A 21190-nucleotide genomic window follows, 5' to 3' on the forward strand; every position below is an offset into this window, starting at 1 on the left:
GGACTTTGCCAGGCCCCAAGGGACAATGGAAGGGTGGTGTGATTGAACCTGAAGGTGACCTGTGATCCCAGTTCCTAGGCCTTCCCTTGAGTACAGGCAGGACCTCGGAAAGGGTTTTTGCCAGTGTTAGAATCCTAAGTCAATCCCTTTTAATAAAAAAGGGAGGCATCCTGGGTGGGCCTGGCCTAATCAGCTGTAAGCACGGGAGGGACTGGGCCTCCCTGAGGAGGGTGCTTGCTGTCTGCCGTGGTCACGGGGCTGCCTTAAGGAGCCTACCAGGCTTCTGCCGGGAGCACCGTCCTCCCCACTGGGGGAATGGTGAGCGTGACCCCTGGCCCTCACACCTCTCCCTTCCTTGCTGCATCATCGTCAGAAAGAAATGCTGCCGCCAGATGAGGTTCAAGTGAAAAGTATTTTATTACAGCGCCTAGAGGTGGAAATGCAGAGTGCACTGGGGTTCTCTTAGGAAAAGAGGGTCAAGCCAGCAGCCCAGGGAGGGACAGGCCATGCCAGCACCCCCAACTGAAACACAGTCTACCAGAAACACAAAGCAAAGCCCCGTCTGAGTTACAAACCAAGGTCGAGAGACGTGGGAAACAAACCAGTGTGGCTGGACCGTGGGAGTGAGGGCGGGCGGGGCGGGTAAAGAGGGGCACGTGAGCCTTAGGTAAATCACAGTCCGTAGCTGCAAGAGACGGCGAGCTGCCCGGGAGGGCCGTGTTCACGGTTAGGTTTTCCTGAGCAGAGCCCCCTGCGGCCCACCAGACTTCCCTGAAGTTGCCCGCGGTCGGCGGTAGCCCCGGGGCTCTGTGCACGGGCCTGCTGCCTCCCCTCCTGCTAGGGTCAGCCCAGCCACCGCGGGGTGATCCCAAACACGCCCCCGCTCGTGCCGGAGACTCAGTGTGGCACGTCCGCGGGGAGCCCCACGTCAGTGACCGTGCGGGCCCCCTGAAGTGATGCAGTATGTGCGAACAGGGTCGCTCTGTTCTACGCTGGGGACTCAGGCGTGACCTCTCCGCTGTCCACCCACCCTGTAGCTTTTTAGGGAGCCCTGTGCCCCTGACACGGGTGGGCGTGTGTGTGTGTGTGGCCAAGCAAACACTGCCCTGTCCTGGGGGCCAGGGCTTGGGGTTCATGGGGGTGAGGCACAGCACCTTCATGCACCGGGGGCGCCAACCCAGAGGGAGGGAGCCAGGGCAGCCAGTTACAGAAGGATGGGCCAATTTCAAGAACCCATCGCGAGCACCATCTTCTGCCTCAACTATTGCTCTGGGCCAGGGGCGTCGCCCCCAGGGCAAGCAGGAAAGCAGGGCTCTGGCAGGCCCCTGCCTGTGGAAACCAGGGGTCCAGCCAACTTCCAGAACAGCCAACGGCCAGACCCAGCCTGCACAGATTGGTCTGCCTCCAGGCGGCGGCTGCAGGCAGAAAAGGGTCCTGCGGTGGCTGTCTTTGGCCTGCATGCCTCAGGCCTCTGCCTGCCCACCAGAAGAGCGGGGGCCAGGCCGAGCCTCCCGGGCAGGCAGGAGCTCAGGGCCTCTACTTGAGCAACGGGCTAAACACAGCCCACCTTTGGAAAGAGGCAAGTTCCCTGTGTTCCTTGGGGGATGCAAGCACCTGAGGACAGGGCTCTGACCTCACCGACTCAGCCCTTCCTAGAGCACCCATCTCGGGGTCCAGATCCCTCTGCCAGGACCTGGGCTGATGTTGGCCCTTTCGGGGGGGGCTGGGGGCTTCTGGACGCACCCTCTGAAAACCACATACATACACAACACTGGCCGACTGCTACCCTGGAGGAGCTGGAGAGCCCTACTGGCAACCTCTAGACGCCTCCGAACAGCTCCCCCAGCTTTGCCCTGCCCCCGCCCCCCCTCCCCCCCCCGTGCGTTCACTGCCAAGCACCATCAGAGCTGCTCCAGGGTGGGGGCGGCACGGCCTCAGCGACCGCACGGACTGGCCAGAGGGGCTTGGGCAGGGCGCAGGGCCTGTCCACTCCACCCCGGGAGCCGCGGTCACGCGGTCCGGGGCCGAGGGCCGGCCCTGGGCCCACGCCACTGTGTGCACTTGAATAAATAGAAAGGTTCTCCCCTCACTTTTCTTCTTTAGTTTACTATGCATTATACAATCTAAAAATAAATGAAGTCAAGTCTATGAAATTTATAAATTTTCATCGCATCTCTATAAAATACTGTCACTCCTCAGCGTGACTCTCCTCTGTACAGACACACCAAGCACCCGTGACTAACCTGCCCCACGTCACCGGCCCACGTGCCGCGAGCTTACTGCGCGCTTTGGTGGACCGCAGCGGGAGCCCCGGACGAGCAGGGACGTACGACAGTAAATGCACTTGCACCAGCCCGCCACGCCGTCGGGAATCGGGTACCAGACCTTCCCCAAGCACCACTCGGAACGGGTCCGCGCAGGATCGGGGAGGGTCTGACCGCCCTACGCCCGCCGACCGTTCCTATGCCAAAGGCGCTGATCCCAGGCCAAAGGGCCAACAGTCCGGTAGGAGCCGTTCACAGTGATGGGGCGGGGGCGGGCGCCCCCTTGGGGAGAGGGCCTCTTCCGAGGAATGTCACGACAGCGCGAGCCACCCTCCACCTGGAGACAGCCATGCCTTTGGTATAGGAAGAGCGGCGAGAATAAATAGGGCAGGCGCCTCACGGCCTGGTTTTGGCGTTGGTCAACCTCCAGTCAGCACCAAGAGGACGAGGTGGCGGCGAGGCCTGCGTCGAGATAGCACCGGGACCGCGGTCAGCGCGTCCGCGGGCAGGCCAGTCCTTCGGGTGGACGTCTGTATATAGATCCTCTCATATATAGTATTTACACTTCTCGATAGGTTGCCTTTACGACTTCGGTGGAGTAAAATAAGTCAGGATTGTTTATACTTTTTAAAAAACGATAAATACTTTATCTAAAACTATCGACAGTACGAGCCGGAGCCAGGCCCCAGCGCCTCCTGCAGGTCTGCACAGCACGGATTCACAGTAGAGCCTCGTCCCCCGTCCTCAGTCCGTCCTTGCCGTCCCGTGGCCGGCCGCCGGCCCAGCCCGTCCTTGCATAGGTCTCACGGTTGAGGTAGAAATCCTAATTACCTGCAGAGACGCGCGTGGGAGAAAAGGCAGCACAGATTCAGCGTCTTTCTTGGGGGGGCCCAAACATTCCCCCAGGCCAGGGAACCAAAGCCTCCTACAGGCGGACGGACGGTCGGACAGACAGAACAGGGTTGCTGCAGGCCCCGCCTCTCCTGGCAGGGACCCCCGGCGCCGTGCCCCTGGTCTGCTCGGAGGCAGCAGGTCCCCGTCCTCCCCTCCCCCCCAGGAGCCTTGGCACCAAGGCCCCCCGGCCGCAGGCCAGGCCCTGCTCGCAGGCCAGCCCAGGGAGACCGCCCGTGACGGCCACGGGGCAGAGGAACAGAAGGCGGTGGTCCCCTGTGGGCCAGGACCAGGAGCCTGATGCCCAGATGCTTCCGCACGCACACCTCGGACCTCTTCAAAGCCGGTCCCGGCCGCACGCCTTCTCTGATGGCGTGAAGCCCCCGCGCACGCGCACGCGACCTGCTCTACCTTCTGGGCTTTTCCAACAGGACTGTGGCACAGCCCGTCCCCAGACGTGCACCCTGACCGGGAGGCCGTTAGACTGCGGCGGCCCCACGCCTGTTTCCACTTAAACACGCGGCAGACAGTGGAGGATGGGCCGGCCCAGCGCCCCGTTAGCAGCCGGCTTCCTTTCCTCGAGCCCTCGGCCCCGCGGACGCCAAGCCGCACCAGCAGCGGCCGGGCCGGCTGTACCAGGGCCCAGCTCCCTAACGCTGACACGCGGCCCGCGGGGGCCTCACGACGACCCTCCTCACCCGCTTCCGAAGACGGGCCTTTCCTACACGGCCCTGCACGCCTCCACGCTGACCGCCCCGAGGCACGGGCCGCGTTCCCGGGAGCGGCAGGAGGCATGCTGTGTGGGCACCAAGGCAAAGCACTGCCCCCCCGCCAGGCAGCCGTTCCTCTGTGGCCGGCGCCACGCTGCCCTGGGCCTGCAGGCAGGGGCCTCTGGCTCAGGAGCCCGAGGCACGAGCACCAAGTTTGGACGACCCTCTACGTGTCGCCTTTTCTTAAAGCCCTAAGGGTGCGTTCAGGGAGACAGGCTGCAGGAGGCCCTAGAGCAGACAGACGGCAAGGCTGAGCCCTGAGCTGCCCCGGGGGCCCCGGTCCCTGGCCGCTGCAGACACACAGCCTGAGGGTGACAATGGCGGGCTCCATCCAGCTAGACGGGCCGGGCCGGGCTGCCGGCCTCAGCCACCTCCTCCCGGCCCCCTCCGCTGGGCAGGGGCCCATGGGGGCTTGCCGTAAAGGGCTGGGCCGGGCGAGAGCGGGCCACCCCCTGGAGCTCCGCGGTGGCTGCTCAGCCGCCCCGGAGGCCGGAACACACGGCCAGCCCTGCCTAGCCGCCCGCTTTCCCTCGCCTCACTGTGCTCTATCTTCCCTTGCACACAACTCTCAGGACCAACCGTCTCCACCCGAGGCAGAATAGCCTGGGTCCCCTGGGCCCCTCCTCGGAGCCCTGCGGGCCCGTCCACTCTCTGTGGAAGGAAGGACAGACAGTTCAGGGTCTCGTATGGGCCCCCTGGTTAGGCTCTAGCCTTACCTTACAGAATACGAACTGCTAGCTAAGCAAGGTCTTTATCTCGGCTTAACCCCCGCAAGGCGCGCGGCATACGGAGGCGGCATGCCAAGGGAAACCCACACGGCAGACGGCCCCGTGGAGCTGGCCTGCGGGATCACGGGCGCGGCCTGGGCCAGGGCCAGCCCGGGCAGGGGCTGGTGGTGCACCGTGAAGGAGGGGCGGGGGGCCTTGTGCGGGAGGGAGGCGAGCTTGATGGACAGAGAGGCGTTAGCAGGCTGCAGAGAGGCGGCAGAGGAGGTGGGCAAGAAAGCCTGGTTAGCCGGGAGGGACGCGAGGTTCTGCAGAAGCATGGGCTCAGAGTTAGCTGGGAGCAGCGCGGGGGCAGGAGGCAAGGCGGCGTTAGGGGGAGGGGGTGCGGGGAGGGCGGGCTGCCCCGGTGGGGGCGGGGGCGGGGCCTGAAAGGAAGACGCGGGGGCGCCGGCCACCGCCTGCAGCGGGCTTAGGCTCAGCGTGGCGCTGCGACACGCAGCCCCGCGGCCGAAACTGGCTCCAAACGGATGGGCGGAGGCGGAAGGCACCGCGTGGTTAAAGACACCTGCAAACAGGAGAGAAAAACTCAGCTTCAACAGGTGGGCACTCGCCAGGCAAGCGCAGAGAGACACAACAACAGGGAAGCAGACAGCGGCCACAGGTCCGCGTGCGGCGCGGGCGCGGGGGCGAAGCAGCAAGCAGCGGGCACGGGCGGCCGGGTGCGACTTACCTGCAGGGCAGCGCCGGGCCGCACCCCCTGCGGGCACGCCCACCCGGGCTCCCAGCCGCGAGACAGGGCCTCGCCTGCCTGTGCCCAGCAAGGAGCTGGCTGCGGACTCCTGGGGCCCCAAGGCGGGCCCGGCCCAGCCCGGCCACGTGGCTCCTCTCCACCCCTACACGGTGCCACCACACAGCATGCGCTGTGGCCCTCGCTCTTGCCCAGCACCAGCCCCCGAGGCTGCCCAGAACCCATGGGCTGTGTCGGGTCGGACAGAAGACCTCCACGGGGAGGAGACAGAGCCCTAGTCGTGGCGCCAGCCCTCCTGAAGGTACAAGGGACGCCGTCACAACCAGAGGGCCTGACGCAGGCCGACTCACGCGTGAGCGCTCTGCCCACACCACGGGCACATCTGCATCTCACGGAAAGGAACGAGGTGGCAGGTGCAAAGTGGACCCCAAGGGACAGGTGGGCACAGCCTCTCGCCCCTTAGGGGGCCCTGCAAGGGAACCTGTAAAGCAGTCGTCGTTAGCCCAGCGGTCCGGGAGGGCGACGGCGTGCGGCCCGCAGGACCCGACACTCAGGCGGGAGAGACGCGCGTCTGCCTACCTCCAACTGCGCCGCCTGCCACCCCGGAGGAAAAGCTGCCCATGGCGTGCGAGTTGGTCAGTCTGGTTGCAGCGGACGAGACGTGCACCAGGCCGGCGGCGGCCGGCACGGAGCTGAACAAGGACTGGAGCACGGACGAGCCCAGGTTGGCCTGCAGGGACATGGGACCCAGGGCGAACTGTGGGCCGGGGGCAAAGGTGCCCAGGAAGGGGCGGTGTGTCTGGGCGGAGGGGGCCGCGCTGACTGCCGAGGACGCCGCCGTGGCGAGGCCCGGGCCGCTGAGGAGGCCCCCGGGAGGCACAGTGGCGGCAGAAATGAAGAGGTTGTGGCCGTTCTTCAAGTCGGGCTCGCGGTCCCGGCCCTTGCCCGGCTTGCTGTGCACCAGCAAGGGCTTGTCCGGGGGCCCGCACGCCGGCAGGCCCAGCTCGCCGGCCTCCCTGCCCTTGGGGCCAGCCAGTCCTTCCAGCTGCCTCTTGTTCACAAAGGCGCCGGACTCTGCGGCACTGCCCTCCTTGCCCCGCGGGGCAGGGAAGCTCAGGGGGGTGCCCAGGCTGGCCGCCTCGGGGACCTTGTGGGAGAGAGAAGCACCATCGCTGAAGCTGTGTAAACTGAGGTCGGCGGCCAGGCCCCCGCTGAAGGTGAAGCCATTGGGAGGGTTGCTGCTGGGGCTCAGCCCACCAGCCCCCGACAGGGCACTGGAAAAGCTTTTCCTGGGGTGGGCAGCCAGCTTGGCTTCAGCCAAGCCGGGCTCCTCTAGGGGGGGCCGGAAAGCGAACAGGGAGTTCTGGCTCAGGGCGGAGCCGGCCTGCAGCGGGCTGTCGGCGCACTTGGCCAGGCCGAGGTCGGAAATGGGTGAGAAGGTGGATTTCCACTTGCTGCTGTTGGTGGGCTCGCTGGCAGGGGTCGGCTTCCTCCCGGCCAGGCCACCACCTGATGAGGAGAGGCAGAGCCGGTGAGGCCCGGGGGCTCAGAGTCACCCCGTTCCGCCCAAGGGAAGCGTGCTATGGTAGAGCGAGGGTGGGACGGGACGGGAGCTGGAGACTGGAGCGTCTGCGGGGGGTGGGGGGTGGGGGGTGGGTCAGGCACGCAGAGTGTGTCAGATGCTGGCCCGGTTCGACGGTACCGAGACCAGCCATCGTGGGGACACAGGTGGCATTCAGCATCACCCAGAGACAGTTCTAGAAGCCTGGCACGGCTGGTCCTGAGTGTCAAGGCCACACCCTGGGGCCTGGGAGTTACAGGGCAGGGTGCACAGCTACTCACCGCTTTCCAAGGTTTTTGGAGGAGATTTGCTTTCTAAGGAGATTGTTGCAATTTTTCTCTCGATTCTATCAAGAAAAAAATACATGACAGATGTTTGAAATCCATTTGCACATGGACTGCCCAGGGAGGTGGGGAAGCAGGCCGACACACAGCCTGCCCGCCTGCAGACCTCTCTAGAGCCCGAGCCCAGCAGCAGGCGACAGGGCCGAGAGCTCGGGAACAGGGGTGTCACATCCCAACACAGAGACACCCCCGAGTCCCAGATGGGGCCGCCTCTGTTTCACCTTGCCTCCTGGGCTCTTTGTCAAACCCCCGAGACCTGCTGTAGCTACAGGCACCGCGTCGGCGACAGCGGGTGACCTACGTGACCCGCAGCGTGCGGCACACGACGGCGAGTCGGTACTCGCGGCCCCGCCAGACCGCAGACCACACACACTCCACTGCCCGCACTTCCACGGCACATCCTAGAGAACACCGCGACCTCCACAAGCGTAAGGAAACTGCCCAAGAGAATTTGGGAACCGTGAAGTTGGACATTCCCAACACAAAAGAAAAGCACTCAAGCGCAAAACTTTCAAAAACGTAATTTACGTAAGCAGAAGAGGAACAGGATGAACGAACCTAGACAAGACACCAAAAGCGCAGGCAACGAAAGAGAACAAAAACAGAACTGGACCCAAATTTAACACTTTTGTCTTTCAAAGACACCTGCAAGAACGTGAGAAGAAAAATCAGAGAATGGAAGAGAACGTTCGCGGGTCAGATATCAGATAAAGGACCCCTGCCTAGAACATACGAAGGACTCTTAGAACTCGACAAAAACAAAGGACCCGAGCACACATCTCTCCCCAGACACTCCAACGGCCGTCAGCGCACGAGAAGACACTCCACACCACTGGTCAGAGCGGCGGAGCCCACAGCTACAGCGAGACCCCACCTCACGCCCACGGGAACGGCTATCACGATAAAAAACAAAACCAGACCAGAGCAGGTGTCCGCGAGAATGGGGAAAACCCGGCTCCCTCACCACGCCGACGGGGGGTGGGGGGCACGCGAGGTGGGGGGCACGCGGTGGGGGGGTCGAGGTGGGGCCACGAGGTGGGGGGACACACGAGGTGGAGGTGCACGAGGTGGGGGGAGCGAGGTGGGGGGGGCGCCAGGTGGGGGGACACGCGAGGTGGGGGGCACGCGGTGGGGGGGTCGAGGTGGGGCCACGAGGTGGGGGGACACACGAGGTGGAGGTGCACAAGGTGGGGGGAGTGAGGTGGGGGGAGCGAGGTGTGGGGGTACGAGGTGGGGGGACACGAAAGGTGGAGGTGCGCGAGGTGGGGGGAGCGAGGTGGGGGGCGCCAGGTGGGGGGGCACGCGAGGTGGGGGGGCACGTGAGGTGGGGGACACGTGGTGGGGGAGGTCGAGGTGGGGGCACGAGGTGCGGGGACACACGAGGTGGAGGTGCGCGAGGTGGGGGAGTGAGGTGGGAGGAGTGAGGTGGGGGGACGCGAGGTGGAGGTGCGCAAGATGGGGGGAGCAAGGTGGGAGGAGCGAGGTGGGGGGACACATGAGGTGGAGGTGCGTGAGGTGGGGGGAGCAAGGTGGGGGGCACGAGGTGGGGGCACGCGGTGGTGGGGGCACTGTGGAAGACCATTCGGGGATTCCTCAAAACACTGAACACAGAGTCACCGTCTGACCCTCCAGTTCCACTCCTGGGTAGATTGAAAATATTTTTCTTTTTTTAAAGATTTATTCATTTATTTGAGAGACAGCGAGCAAGAGAGCGAGAGTACGTGCACAGGCGCGTGCACGTGGCCGCATGAGCAGGGGGAGGGACAGACGGAGGAGAGAGAGAATCCTCCAGCAGACTCCATGCTGGGCGTGGAGCCCCATGCGGGGCTCCACCTTACGACCCTGAAATCACGACCTGAGCCGAAATGAAGAGTCGGACACTTAACCGACTGAGCCCCCCAGGCGCCACAGTTGAAAACATTTTCAAGCAAAAGGAGGTATACGAAAGTTCACAGCAGCGTTATCCCCATTAGCTCAACACCAGACACACCAAGTGTCCATCAGCATGTAACGAATGAACATAATGTGTGCGGTCCGTCCCCACGCGGGAACACGCTCCAGCCTCAGGAAGGAAGGGACCCTGACACCTGCCACGGCACAGAGGGACCCCCAGGACACTGGGCTCAGCGAGAGGAGCCAGACCCCGAAGGACACATCCCGCAGGACCCCACTCCCAGGACGTCCCCAGAGGAGTCCCGTCCACACAGACAGAGAGGAGAGGATGGGAGCCGGGGCTGTGGAGTCTGTGTTAAGGGACACAGGCTTTTTTCTGGGGTGATAAAATTGATACTGGTGAGGGCGCCTGGGTGGCTCAGTTGGTTAAGCGACTGCCTTTGGCTCAGGTCATGATCCTGGAGTCCCGGGATCGAGTCCCACATTGGGCTCCCTGCTCGGCGGGGGGTCTGCTTCTCCCTCTGCCCTCTTCCTTCTCGTGCTCTCTGTCTCTCATTCTCTCTCAAATAAATAAATAAAATCTTTAAAAAAAAAATTGATACTGGTGATGTTTGCACAACTCTATAAATATACCAAAACCCACTAGATTGCACTCTCCAGACAGGAGATGCGCCACAGGAATTAGATCTAATAAAGCTGTTCCGTATCACGAAAGAATACCGTTCGTGATCAAACACACCAGATGTGCAGAGTCGACAAGAACTGGGAACTCTGCTCTCTCGGGCCCGTGCCTGCTGTGGCCGCCTGCGTGCCCTTCGTCTGCTCTAACCAGGTGACATACACACCAGGAGCGAGACCGGACACAGCAACGCCACGTCCCGGGGGCTCTAGGCCCAGAGGGCTGGCCCTGCCCTGCATGTGACGTCTCGAGGCGAAAGACCGCCCAGGCCCTTCCCGAGGAGCTCCTCACCAAGTCAAGGTTAAGAGTCTCGGGAAACTACCCACTCGAGCACAGCCACTGTGTGGGACTGCGGACAGCAGCTGGGGGGCCCCAAGGGGGAAGCGGTGACCGTGGCGGTCAGGGCCCCTGCACCCACCAACCAACGGTAGCTGGACACTGCCCGTCCTTCGCCCAGGCCCTGCCCTGGGAGGGTGACCTCATCACGAGCACCTCTCCTCCCAGAAGCCCCGCCCGTGGATGCCCCGGCCCCACTCGCCTGGCGCTGCCTGGCTCGTCCTCGGAGCCCTGCTCCTCGTCTGAGGTCAGTGGGGAGTAGTGGGCCCCGTTGGTCTGGCTCAACGGCTTCTCCTTCTTGAGGATGGGCGGCTGGTCGTTGTCCTGGTAAGGGACAGGGGAGCTCTTCAGGCTCTCGGGGGACGAGATGGCCGTGATTTCCAAAGGCTGATTAATGTTGCTGACCTGAGGGACCAGCACAGACACAGCACAAGCCTGTCAACGGGCTCCCCGAGCACCGACACCCCAGGGCTTCGCTTGGGTCCCTCCCACCCAGACCCGCCCTGGATCTCAGGCCGCTGGGGAACGGCAAAGCCGGCCTGCTGCCCTCAGAGGGAGGTGGACCGTGGCGCCGCCTCCTGCCTGTGCTCCTCGTGCCCCGCCATCTTGGCCAGGCTGGGAACGCGAGATGCCACGCGCAGGCACCTGAGTGGGCCAGCGGGGCCAGCATGCCCTCCCCACTGCGGCCCTGGCCTTACCATGGAGCTGAGGTTCAGCGGGGACCCTGAAGACTGCGTGAAAAGGCCGGCAACGGACGGCAGGGCCCGACGCTTGGGCGACACGCCGGAGCTCAAGCCGGGGGTCCCAGCCGCCGCCCGCTTCCTCCTGCCCCGCTTGCGGCCGTCCGGCCCGTGGCCCTGGCCACTGTCCCCGCGGGCGCCCGTGGGCAGAGGGCTGGGTTTGCCGGGAGGCGACTGCTTGGCAATGCCGCCAGCCGAGATGGTGAAGACGACCCTCCTCTTGGCTTCGCCCTCGGGATCTGAGAAGCCGGCCTCGGAGGGAAGGTCCCCTTTGCTGGCCTCGGGGAGCGGGCCCTGGGCGGCACTGCTGAGCCGGGGGCTGGCGCAGAGCGGATGGGCAGGCGAGGCTGCACCAGAGCCGCGGGACTGCGGCAGCAGGGGCGGGTGCTGCGGGGTGGAGCAGGGCCCCATGCCGGCGAACAGGCTTCCCGAGCCCGAGACCTCATCGAAGGCGCCGGGCTCGGCTCCGGGAGCGAGGGGGGCCGGGCTGCCTGCCAGGGCCCCGCTGACAGCCACTGAGCCCGCGTAGAAGCCTGCCAGGAAGGACGGGGTTTCTCAGGGGAGGACGCCACTGCCTGGGGTGCAGATGGTGAGGAAGCTCCACGCCTGGGAACCCGCCCTCCATGTGCTTCCGTCGAGTACCGGACACGGCTGTGCCAGCCCCGGGGGCTCCCGGGCGGCCAGGCAGACACGTGGCTCCGTCCCGCTTCTGGGTGTAAGATGACTGCGGGTGCTGGAACCCGACAACCCCCCCAGGTGGACCTGGCCAAGCCCCCTCCGCCCACGGAGGCTCACTAAGGTCCGTGGCCTCCTCACGCGCCTGCCATCAAGCCCTCCCCGCCCCAGAGGAAATGGTGTACCAGACACCAGACGCAGGACCTGCCCTCCCTGGGTCAACACAGGGGTCGGCACACTAACGACTAGCCCCTGGGCCTGGCAGTCTGGCCAACGGCCGGTGTAAGGACTTTCACCGGCACACGCCGCCCGCCCACACACCGTCACTGGCACCCCCACGCCACGGGGCTGAACAGCTGGGACAGAGACCCGATGCCAGCGAGCGGCCATGTGCCTCCTAGCCCTGTACAGAAAGTCTGCGGGGGCCTCTGCCAGCAACCATCAGAAGTCTCTGACGGAGAGTCAGAACCCAGCTAGAAACCAGGCAGCTCCACAAGGACGCCACCAACCGGGTGGGGCACAGCGCCCGGGCTGAACGTCGGGAGGAAACGGCCAAAGGCTCCTGGATGTGCCAAGGCCCAGCCTAGAGCCCCTAACCCCCAGGGCTCGTTGTGCTGCATGCCGATGGCCCTGATGCAGCTCAGACCCTGCGGCCGGGAGGAGGGAAGCCAGCTCAGAGCCTGGCCTGGCGGACCTGGGGCCTCCTCCTCCGTCCAGCAGCCTTAGCAGAGGCTGCGGAGGGCTGGGGTCTGGGGGAAGGGCCAGGGGCAGGGACCCAGGAGGAAGAGGAGCACTCTGACCTGCAGGAGCAGGGGTGAGGCCTTTGCTTGCAGCGCCGTGGGCATTAGCGCCCATCTGCTTTTCAAGTGTGGACGAGGACTCTCGGGTCTGCGGCACAGGACTGGGGGTGCTCCTCTGTGGAGAAAAAGTACACGCTGTCAGCTGAGCCAGGACTGGAGAGAGTCCCGGACATAAGCCACAGGATGTGCAAAGGGCCTGGGGCAGGGAGAACGGCAGGCATGTGAGAGCCGGCGCACAGAAGGGGAAATGACTTGCTCAGGGTTTGAGCACTGTGGGTAGCCCTCAGAAGGTTCTGACAAGGTGAGGGGCAGATGTCTAACTCGAGTCCCAAAGGACTGTTCTGGCTACGGCAAACGTCAGGCTGGGGACGAAGGGAGCAGGGACGGCTGCAAGGGGCTGCAGCTATGATCCAAATAGTGATTCCACTCCTGCATGGAATGGGGTGAAGATACCCACCCCCACAAAACCTGCTCATGCGCACTCACAGCAGCGTGATTCCTAACGGCCAAAAGTGGCAACAACAAATGTCCACCCTCGGATGAACAGACAAACACGACGTGGTCTGTCCACGCACGTGTCACTCAGCCGGGGACGGACCCCGAGCCCACGACGCTCAGGGAGGGAACCAGACACAGGAGGCCCCACGGGGTGTGCGTGCACGTGGACTCGCAGAGGCAGCTGCACAACTCCGAATGTACTAAACGCCACTACGCCAGACCGTGCATGCAGCCGGGGGACTGGATGCGAATCGCCTCTCAACCAGAGCAAAGCCGAGCCCGCGTCACGCGAGACGCGCCATGTTCACGGGACGAAGGGAGACGGGCTTCGTGCTTCCACCGAATCCGACTTCGACTCCCACCCCACCCGCACGTACCACCTTCCACAAAAACAGGCCTGAGATCAGAATGGGAAAATCGCACTGTAACAAACTCCGCGCTTCAGGGTTGTGTGCGTCTTGGGGCGCTGCGGTACGCTCCAGACTGACCAGCATGCAAACTAACAAAAAGGGACTAGGTCCTGCAGGGGAAAAACAAGACGACACCCCTCCCTGCCTACCACGCGCCGCAGGCACGCCACACTGCTGGAGCCCGAGGGCCCGGGCCGGTCACACCAGGTGGCCGGCGCCCTCCCCGGCCGGCGCCCACTCACCACTTTCTCGGCGCGGCTGGGCAGCACCACGCTGGCCAGAGGGATGCTGACGGGCAGCTTGCTCGGCTGCACGGTGCTGAGCGGGATGCTGACGGGCAGGCTGGTGATGGCCTCCCCACTGCTGGCATAGCTGCGCTCCTTCACTCCCTGCACACACACACCAGAGCGGCCTCGCTCCTGCCGGCCGGCAACGCCAAACCCCCAGCACCACCCGAAGGCCACGGGGACCCTCCCAGCACAGGAGGCCGTCCCTCGCCTGTGACGCCCACCCATCTCCGCCACGCTCCGCCTCCTGAAGTTCCAGGGCGCCCACACCCGTTACTTGCCCCCGGGCTCTCTCCTTCCCGTTCCTACGGGCAACGGCCCCTCACAGGGGCTCTTCTGCAGCACCACATCCCAGGCCTGGCTCAGGACACCCGCCGCGCACCCCCCACAGCCTGGGCCCTGCTCGCACCTTCTCGCCGCCCCTCTCCCCTGTCATCTGGAAGGCCATGGGGGATGAGGGTCGAGGGTCCTGAGGGCTCAGCTTGATGCCGTTCGCAATGCCAGGGCTCTGGTACGGAAGGCCGTTCTCCTTGGCGTGCTCAGCTCTGGAACAAGACACATCCCTGGTTCCTTCTCTGGGAAGCGGCTACAGCCACGGCTTTGCATCTAGAGCTGGTGGCCCAAGCCTAGCAAACGTCCCGAATCTCTTCCAAACCACCAAGCGCTCACTCAGAAGACCCCAAGGTGGCCCACGGGTGCCAGGGCAGGGCTAGTGAGCTCAAGTGCAGACTCACCGCGGGTGCAGCTCGCTGGCCGCCGTTTTGCCACTGGCCACGTGGTCCTGGCTCAGGTGCCGCCTCAGCACCAGCTTGGCCGGGGAGAGCCGGGTGTAGTCGGGCAAGGCCAGGCCCGACATCTTCTCGAGCCTCGGCCGGCTGCTGTGGCTGGGGGTGCAGGGTATGACTTCCTGGTCCAGCGGGGAGGCCAGGTACTGGGGAGTGTTCTGCTTGGACGAGGGCCGGCTCAGCGCGCCGCACACCTCGTAGCTGGCCGCGTGGCCATTCATGGAGAGCTCTGGGCTTGCGCTGCTCAAGTGGGGCAGGGAGAACTTGGGGCAGTCCAGGTCAAGATGCAGCCGGCTGGGGTCGGCCTCCAGCTCCCGGCCCAGGGCGCCTTTCCCGCGCAGGTGCGCCGACAGGGCATCATCCGGTGGCACGCAAGACTTGAGCTGCAGGAGCTCCTGCTGCCGCTGGCTCTTCTCCAGTTCCACGATGCTGATCTGTCAGGCGAGGGGAGGGTCAGGCCTGCTGCTCGGCGCAGAGGCCCGCTCATACCTCTGCCAAGCGCCCAAGGGCAGGCCGGCCCCACCGCACGCAGCAACCCAGCCAAGGGACCGTCCCGGGAAGGCGCGGCGGACGCACACTCAGAGCGGCTGCGAGGACGGAGACCAGCTCTGTGTGTGACGGGGAAGCCAGAGCACCCAACCGCCCACACGGGGCGGGAAGCGCTGGGGCCGACGGACAGAACAGCTGGTCTCGAGAGCCATTCTGCCAATGTGCACCCGGGGGAAGGGAACGGGGTGCGGGGACCCCATCTGCGCCGAAGGAGACCACGTATTAACCGCCCCGAGAAACCCTGGCACTGGCACCCGGGGCGCGAGGCACTTTCTCTGGTTTTGTCTGCTTGGCTTGGGCTTTGCCGGTAACTAACGGGCCTTTATTCCACGGAGGAATCAGCACCCAAACGGCTTCTCACGGACGTGAGCGCAGAAGCGAGGCCTGGCTCTGCTATCGCGGGCAGCAAGCCTCCTTTGTGAGAGGCTCACCTGGGCCACGACCCTTCAGAAAGCAGCTTGGCCCCAGATCCCGGGACCGGAAACCACTCACAGACCCACTTTGGGGAGTAGGTCTTTAACAAATATCCTTAATGTGAGTCTTCGGTGCAGAACAATTTGTGGTGGTGTCGTTTTGTAACAAGAAAACACCCGAAAAACCCCGAGGGCCTGGTGACCAGGAGGGTTTCACGGTGAAGCCAGGCTGGGGAGACGCCAACAGGGAGGCCACAGCCTTGCAAACGGAGCTTCCAGACGCCAGTGATGGCCGCACACCCTGCCGCGGTCCTGCCATCCCCGGAAGGCTACACACCTGGTCAGCCAGCTCCGGGAAACCTCGGGAGGAGACAGACCTGTCCGTTTCTCCTTCCTCCCAGCCCTGTTTTCCAGCTGACCTCGGCAAAAGGTGCAAGCTCTTACAGTTTCCCGCGCAAGCACCAGGCTCCTCACGGGCAGCTTCACAAATGGCTCGATAAGGGGCACTGGGGAAATCCTAGGTTTTGAATGGAGCCCGAGACGCTCTGGGAGCAAGTGGGGCCACTCAGATGCTAAGCCCCTCGCTCCCCTTTGAGGGCCAGAGGCAGGGATGCCCGGAATATCCAGGCTGTTACTGCAACACCACAACGAACCCCCTGTCCTTGGCAGCAGGACAGCTCCGGGGGGGGGGGGGGGGACGGCTAATGGCGCCGCCATGGAAGCCCAGAGAGCCCCCCACGGCCCCAGCCCCCACCTGCAGCTCCAGGCAGTGCCTCTGCTTCTCGGAGATCTGGGTCCTCAGGGCCTGCTTCTCCTTCAGCAAGTTCTCCAGCGACAGCGTGGACCAGTCCAGCTTCAGCTCCTCACACCGAGCCTTGAGCTGTAGGGATAGGGAGGTCACAGTTGTGAGCCCCGGCCGGGCAGACCCCCGCCCCGGAGCATGCACAGCTGTGGGGAGGGTGGGCTGGGCAGCTGTCCGCTCAGCGGAGGGCAGACCCTGGGCTCTGCAGGGAGACACAGCCGATGTCTGGGCAGGTGCCTCCGAGCGCCTGTGTGCCCGGAGAACAGAACCTGCTGAGAGAAGGCCAGGCTGAGGAAGCAGCCCAGGGGAGAGACCGGGGTTCCCCTGTAAGAACACCCACAGGAAGCAAAGCGAGGGTGCCCGCAGGATGGGACACGGAGGCCCCGTTAGAAGTGATGCTCCTGCATGCCCGGCAAGTGTGCCCTGGTCCCCAGGGGGGTGAGGCCCAAGAGATCTACACCCTGGCCCCCAAGGGCTGGTTAAGGAGACCGGCACGGGGCTGTGGGGGTGGCAGAAGGATATCGAAGCCTGGGCCACCTGGAAAGCCCCGTTTAGTGAAGGTGTCAGAGCCTTTGGAGGGTCATGGGCCCCGCTGGTTCCAATGTGCTCTGACAGCCCAGGAAAAGAATGCACGGCCATGTCCCGCTGCAGACTAAGGGGTCCCGGGAAGCGTGTGCTCAACAAGGATGCCTGGGCTCTGGCGAGAACCCTCTCATCCTCTGTCCAGGGCCCACACCAGAACCACAGCCTGCGGGCCCAGCCACCAAGGAGGCCCGCCCTCTCCCAGGGGCCCACCAGCTGCAGGCTCTGGCTTCTCAGCTCCCTGTTGTCCTTCTGCAGCTGCTCCGTCTGTTCCCTCAGCTGCTGGTTGTGAGCCGAAATCTCCTTCTGCGCCTGGATCAGGTCGTTGTAGGTCAGCGCCTTCACGCCCAGCTGGGGACACATGACAGCAGAGGTGGGCTTTCATGCAGGAGCACGGAATGGCAGGCAAAGGGCAGGGGGAGGCCTCAGCGGGCCCGAGCCGCCAGGGAGTGGGGCTGGGGGCCACTTGGGGGCAGTAAGGGGAGGGCTAGGGCGGCGGCCGATGGCAGTCAGAGAGAGGACCTACAGTGATCCAGAGAAGGAACGAGGGGCTGACCCCCAGGGCATGAACCCAAGCCAGCAGCCCTCCAACTACACACATTCTACATCCCTCTGTCAGAAGCCGTAAAACGTCAAAGCACCGGAAAGGAGAAGGTCCTTCCGGATCTCAGCCCTGGGGCCTGCACCCTGCTCCTGCCCCCACCCACCCGAATCCCGCACTCGGGGCTGTTTGCCGGGCCGGTGAGCCCAGGGCGGCAGCTGTGGTCTCCAGCACCCCTACCTCATCCAGTTTCTGCTGGAAGAGCCTCTTGATCTCCTCTTTCTGGGCCTGGCAGTGGCCGAACAGCTGCTGTGCAGCACCTAGCAACCGGGTGTTCTTCTCCTGGGGGGACGGCGCGTGGTGACGGCAAGGCCCTGTCCCCACCACGTCCCTTCCCACAAAGGGCCTGCAGGGGGCTGCTCAGCTGGACACGCCCTGGCCCAGAAGGCCAACAACCCTCAGCCGTTCTCGCTGGTTAAGAACGTGACCCCGCTGCTTCTCCCTCTCCCACTGCCTCTGCTTGCGTTCCCGCTCTCACTGTGTCTTTCTCTGTCAGATAAATAAATAAAATCTTTAAAAAAAAAAAAGAACGTGATCCCCTGGTGAGCAATGAGACCCCGTGGTGAGCAGTGAGACCCCGCGGCCTTTCTGGAACCAGCAGGGACAGTGTGCGGGCCTGAGAAGAGACTGCTGCTTTTCCTACGGCCAAGGCACCTTTTGGGGGACAAGAGGTGGGGGGCATGGGGCAGGGCTCACCTTCTCCTGGTCCAGCAGCTGCTGCAGGCTGGCCTTGTACTGGGCGGTCTTGGTGTACGCCAAGAACTGCAAGTACTGAATCTTGAAGGATTCTGCAAGAGATCAAATACACAGTTCAGTGCAGACGTGACCCCACCGAGGCCAGCAGGGAGGAGGGCAGGCCTTCAGAAATGAGTCGGTGGGGGGGGCAGCTGCCACCCCCAGAGGCTGCTGCAGTGTCCGTCTCACCGCCTGCCGACATGCCGGGGCCTTCGGTCCCCACCCTGGGCGCCCCTCACAGCACCTGCCACCACCACCCCACATCTTCTTCCCTCCAACACCACGTGGGTTCCCGTTAGTAAATCCACCCATTTTCTTGGGAAGCACGTTACTGATGCTGAATTGAGAAAACCGGCAGCTCCCAAGATGTGAAAAGGGGTTTCTTTCACCCAATTTTTAGAGATAAGCAGCCGCTCAATCTACCCCAGCAGCGTGAGGACGCACGCACTCAGCTCAGCAACACCGGGGGCCAAGCTCACCCGCGACACGGTCTTCCCAACCCCGCGCAGTGGACACGGGCCGGGTGGTTCTCTGGGGGCGTCCCGGGTGCTGGGGAGATGGCGCAGCCTCCCCGGCCCCACCCCCCCCAGGCCGGCAGCACCCCAGTCCTGGCCCCGTGTGCCCTGGGGCAGAAGCCCGCCCGCAGACGAGCACGGGGGCCCAGCTGACGGTGGCAGCACTGGGGCCTGCGGGAGAAGCCCGCGGGGCAGCAGAGCCCCCCCGCCCCCTGCAGACCTGCGAGGTCCCGGCGCAGCTCACCTAGCAGCTTCTGCAGTGCGGGCGGGGTGGGTGCCAGCAGCAGCTGGTCGGGGGGCTGCCGCTGCGCACTGGGAGGTAGCTGATAAAACGGGCTGTGAGGTGGCTTGTACGCATCTGCAGGGGGACAGAGCGGCCACACGTCAGCGGCAGGCTGGTGCCCCGGAAGCTCCCTGCTTCAGGGAACCGGCCAGCTTGTTAACACAGAGACTAAACACGCCACCAGACACCGCGTCTCGGCACTCCGAGAAGCAGACTCGAATCCCCACGTGACCTAAGACATGCCCGGGAGCCGTGTCCCCTCTGTGCGGTCCCTCATCAGATCCCGGGGTGGCAGGATGATGGGAAGGCCATCTGGGGCTCGCTCTCGGGGAGCCCAAGCCAAGTGCAGACAGGTGTGAGCACGCCCCGTGCGCCCCCAGCAGGGTCTGGAACACGAGCACTCAGCCACTCAGCGCGCGGTGCTGTCCCGGCGGTCTCCGCCCCCCTCACTGCCGCAGGGGACAGGAGAGGGACCCCACCCGCCGTACCAAGGAAGAGCGGCGAGGGGTGCGCTGGGACCGGCAGACTGCACGCCCGCGGGGCCCGCACGCGGCTGGCTCACCCTGCGGCGAGGGCGCTGCCATCTGCGACGCGGCCTGGGCATGCAGGAGGTCCAGTGCAGTTTGGCTCTTCTTGGGCTTACGCTCCGGGTTCGCGGTGCTCATCTTCTTGGGACGCCCGCGCTTCCGGCCGGCCATCTTCCGCCCCTTCTTGTTCAGCTTTTTCTTCCGGGCTTTGGAGGGTGACGGCTTTTTGATGGTGGTCGCCCCAGCTTTTTCTTCCTCGGCCCCGGAATCCTAGCAGACGGAGGGTGGGGGACGTCAGGGGAGCACCGGCGGGCCCATCCAGCCCCGTGAGCCTCCCTCTGCGGGGACGCGGGGCGAGCGCTCACCATCGGGGTGTCCGCGGGCACGGCGGCCTTGCTCTCGGGCAGCTTGGTGGGAGTGGCCGTGGTGCTCTTGTTGTCTCGCTGCTGCCGGCGCCGGGCCGCTTCCTGCTCCTCCTGGAAAGCAAGCGCCAGCTGTGTCCGCAGCCCGGGCCTGCTGTCCGACACCGGCCAGGCCGTGGAGCGCAGGGGAGTCCAAGAGCGCGTGCACGCACACACGCACACCCCCGTCCTCTGTCGGAAAGCAGGCGGCCCTCCAACCACGGGCGGCGCAGGACCCTGGGGCTGGGGCAGGAGAAGCTGCCTGATGGTCATCTCCCCCCTGCTGGCGGCACGCCTGCCCACACCAAGGGGCTGCGTGCGCTAGAGCGCTGTCCTCCGCGGACACCGCGGTAAGAGGAAGGACGGCGCCGGCCAGCTCCGGGGGTGAGGGCGCTGGTCAGCACGTTAGGACCCGAGTGCCCCTACACACAGTAGGAAGGACACAGGACCCCGGGTAGCTGGAGCCGGCCATCTCTGGGGGGGCCGCTCTTGCTTGGATACTTGTCTGAGGTGGCCGTGAGGGTGCGGGACGGGACGGAGTGCCGGAGTGGGCAGCGGGAGGGACATGGGAGCCCGCCTCCCGGCTCCCCGCGCACAGCAACTCGGAGCGTCCCAGCCCCTCTGCGCCTCGGGCCTCGGGTCAGGACAGCGCGAGGGCTGTTCGCCATCCCGGACCTCGGCACGGCTCACCAGATCACCAAATCCCATTTCAGAGACTCATTCGACCCATTCCCCAAAAACGTGCCCAAGAGTTGTGGCCACCGAGGCTGCTGAAGACGAGACAGGTGAGCGTGTGGGCCCCAGGCCCCCGTCACTCAGGCCAGCCCCATTCCCCATCTGCACTGCCCTCCACCCGCAGCGCACACACGTCATGAAGGCAAAGGAAAACACACACTTACCCTGAGTTTTGGATTTTTCAGACTAGAAAAATAGTTTTCAAGCTGAAAATGCAAAGAGAAAACACAAGGCAGAGTCTCAGTACAAGTCCGCCCCAAGCCCTGTTGGGGTGAAAGCAGTAACCCGGGCACGCGGACACCAGGCACGCGCAGAGTGCGGCGGTGGCTCCCGGACGGACGGCTGGCAGGGCACGCGCTCCTGCCCGGGGACCCGCGGGGCTCAAGGACCCCGCCCCTGCAGTGCGGCCCGCACACACCCCCCGGCGCCGTCCCACGTGGAGCCAGCGGCCCCGCGGTGGGCCCGGCCGAGAACCCGGGTTTCTGGGAGGCCTCTGACACCAGGGCGGAGCCGCCGCTCCACGAGTCCTCGAGACAAGGAGTGCCCCACACGAGGGCGGAGGACAAGGAAGGCAAGACAGACCAGGGCCCCCCCGCCCGCCCCCCGCCCCGCTCCCGCTCCCGCTCCGTGCGCGCTGAGGG

General features: G+C 64.7%; 1 protein-coding gene across 9 annotated transcripts in view; it reads right to left on the reverse strand.

Moving 5' to 3' along the window:
- Window positions 1–393: 393 nt before the first annotated feature.
- The window catches only part of DOT1L (DOT1 like histone lysine methyltransferase), a 67058-nt gene continuing 46261 nt past the window's right edge, over window positions 394–21190 (reverse strand). For 5 of the 9 annotated variants that reach the window (XM_064574076.1, XM_064574089.1, XM_064574083.1 and 2 more), the window contains 18 exons: window positions 20714–20755; window positions 19779–19889; window positions 19449–19683; window positions 18848–18961; window positions 18050–18141; window positions 17534–17635; window positions 16966–17103; window positions 16123–16248; window positions 14356–14840; window positions 14031–14166; window positions 13577–13723; window positions 12427–12541; window positions 10910–11484; window positions 10414–10616; window positions 7241–7305; window positions 5978–6907; window positions 4642–5215; window positions 394–3095 (listed from right to left, as the gene is read on the reverse strand). In XM_064574076.1, the coding sequence (XP_064430146.1) occupies window positions 4677–5215; window positions 5978–6907; window positions 7241–7305; window positions 10414–10616; window positions 10910–11484; window positions 12427–12541; window positions 13577–13723; window positions 14031–14166; window positions 14356–14840; window positions 16123–16248; window positions 16966–17103; window positions 17534–17635; window positions 18050–18141; window positions 18848–18961; window positions 19449–19683; window positions 19779–19889; window positions 20714–20755 (4155 nt within the window). In that variant the 3' untranslated portion in view covers window positions 394–3095; window positions 4642–4676. Of the gene's footprint in view, window positions 3096–4641; window positions 5216–5748; window positions 5880–5977; window positions 6908–7240; window positions 7306–10413; window positions 10617–10909; window positions 11485–12426; window positions 12542–13576; window positions 13724–14030; window positions 14167–14355; window positions 14841–16122; window positions 16249–16965; window positions 17104–17533; window positions 17636–18049; window positions 18142–18847; window positions 18962–19448; window positions 19684–19778; window positions 19890–20713; window positions 20756–21190 lie in introns of those variants that run through there. The other 4 variants (XM_064574078.1, XM_064574094.1, XM_064574100.1 and 1 more) reach the window with 4 other exon arrangements.

Source organism: Mirounga angustirostris, unplaced genomic scaffold (assembly GCF_029215605.1).
Source record: "Mirounga angustirostris isolate CCGP_5_RB_7025 unplaced genomic scaffold, mMirAng1.0.hap1 SCAF_1, whole genome shotgun sequence".
In the NCBI taxonomy this organism is placed as follows: Eukaryota; Metazoa; Chordata; class Mammalia; order Carnivora; family Phocidae; genus Mirounga; species Mirounga angustirostris.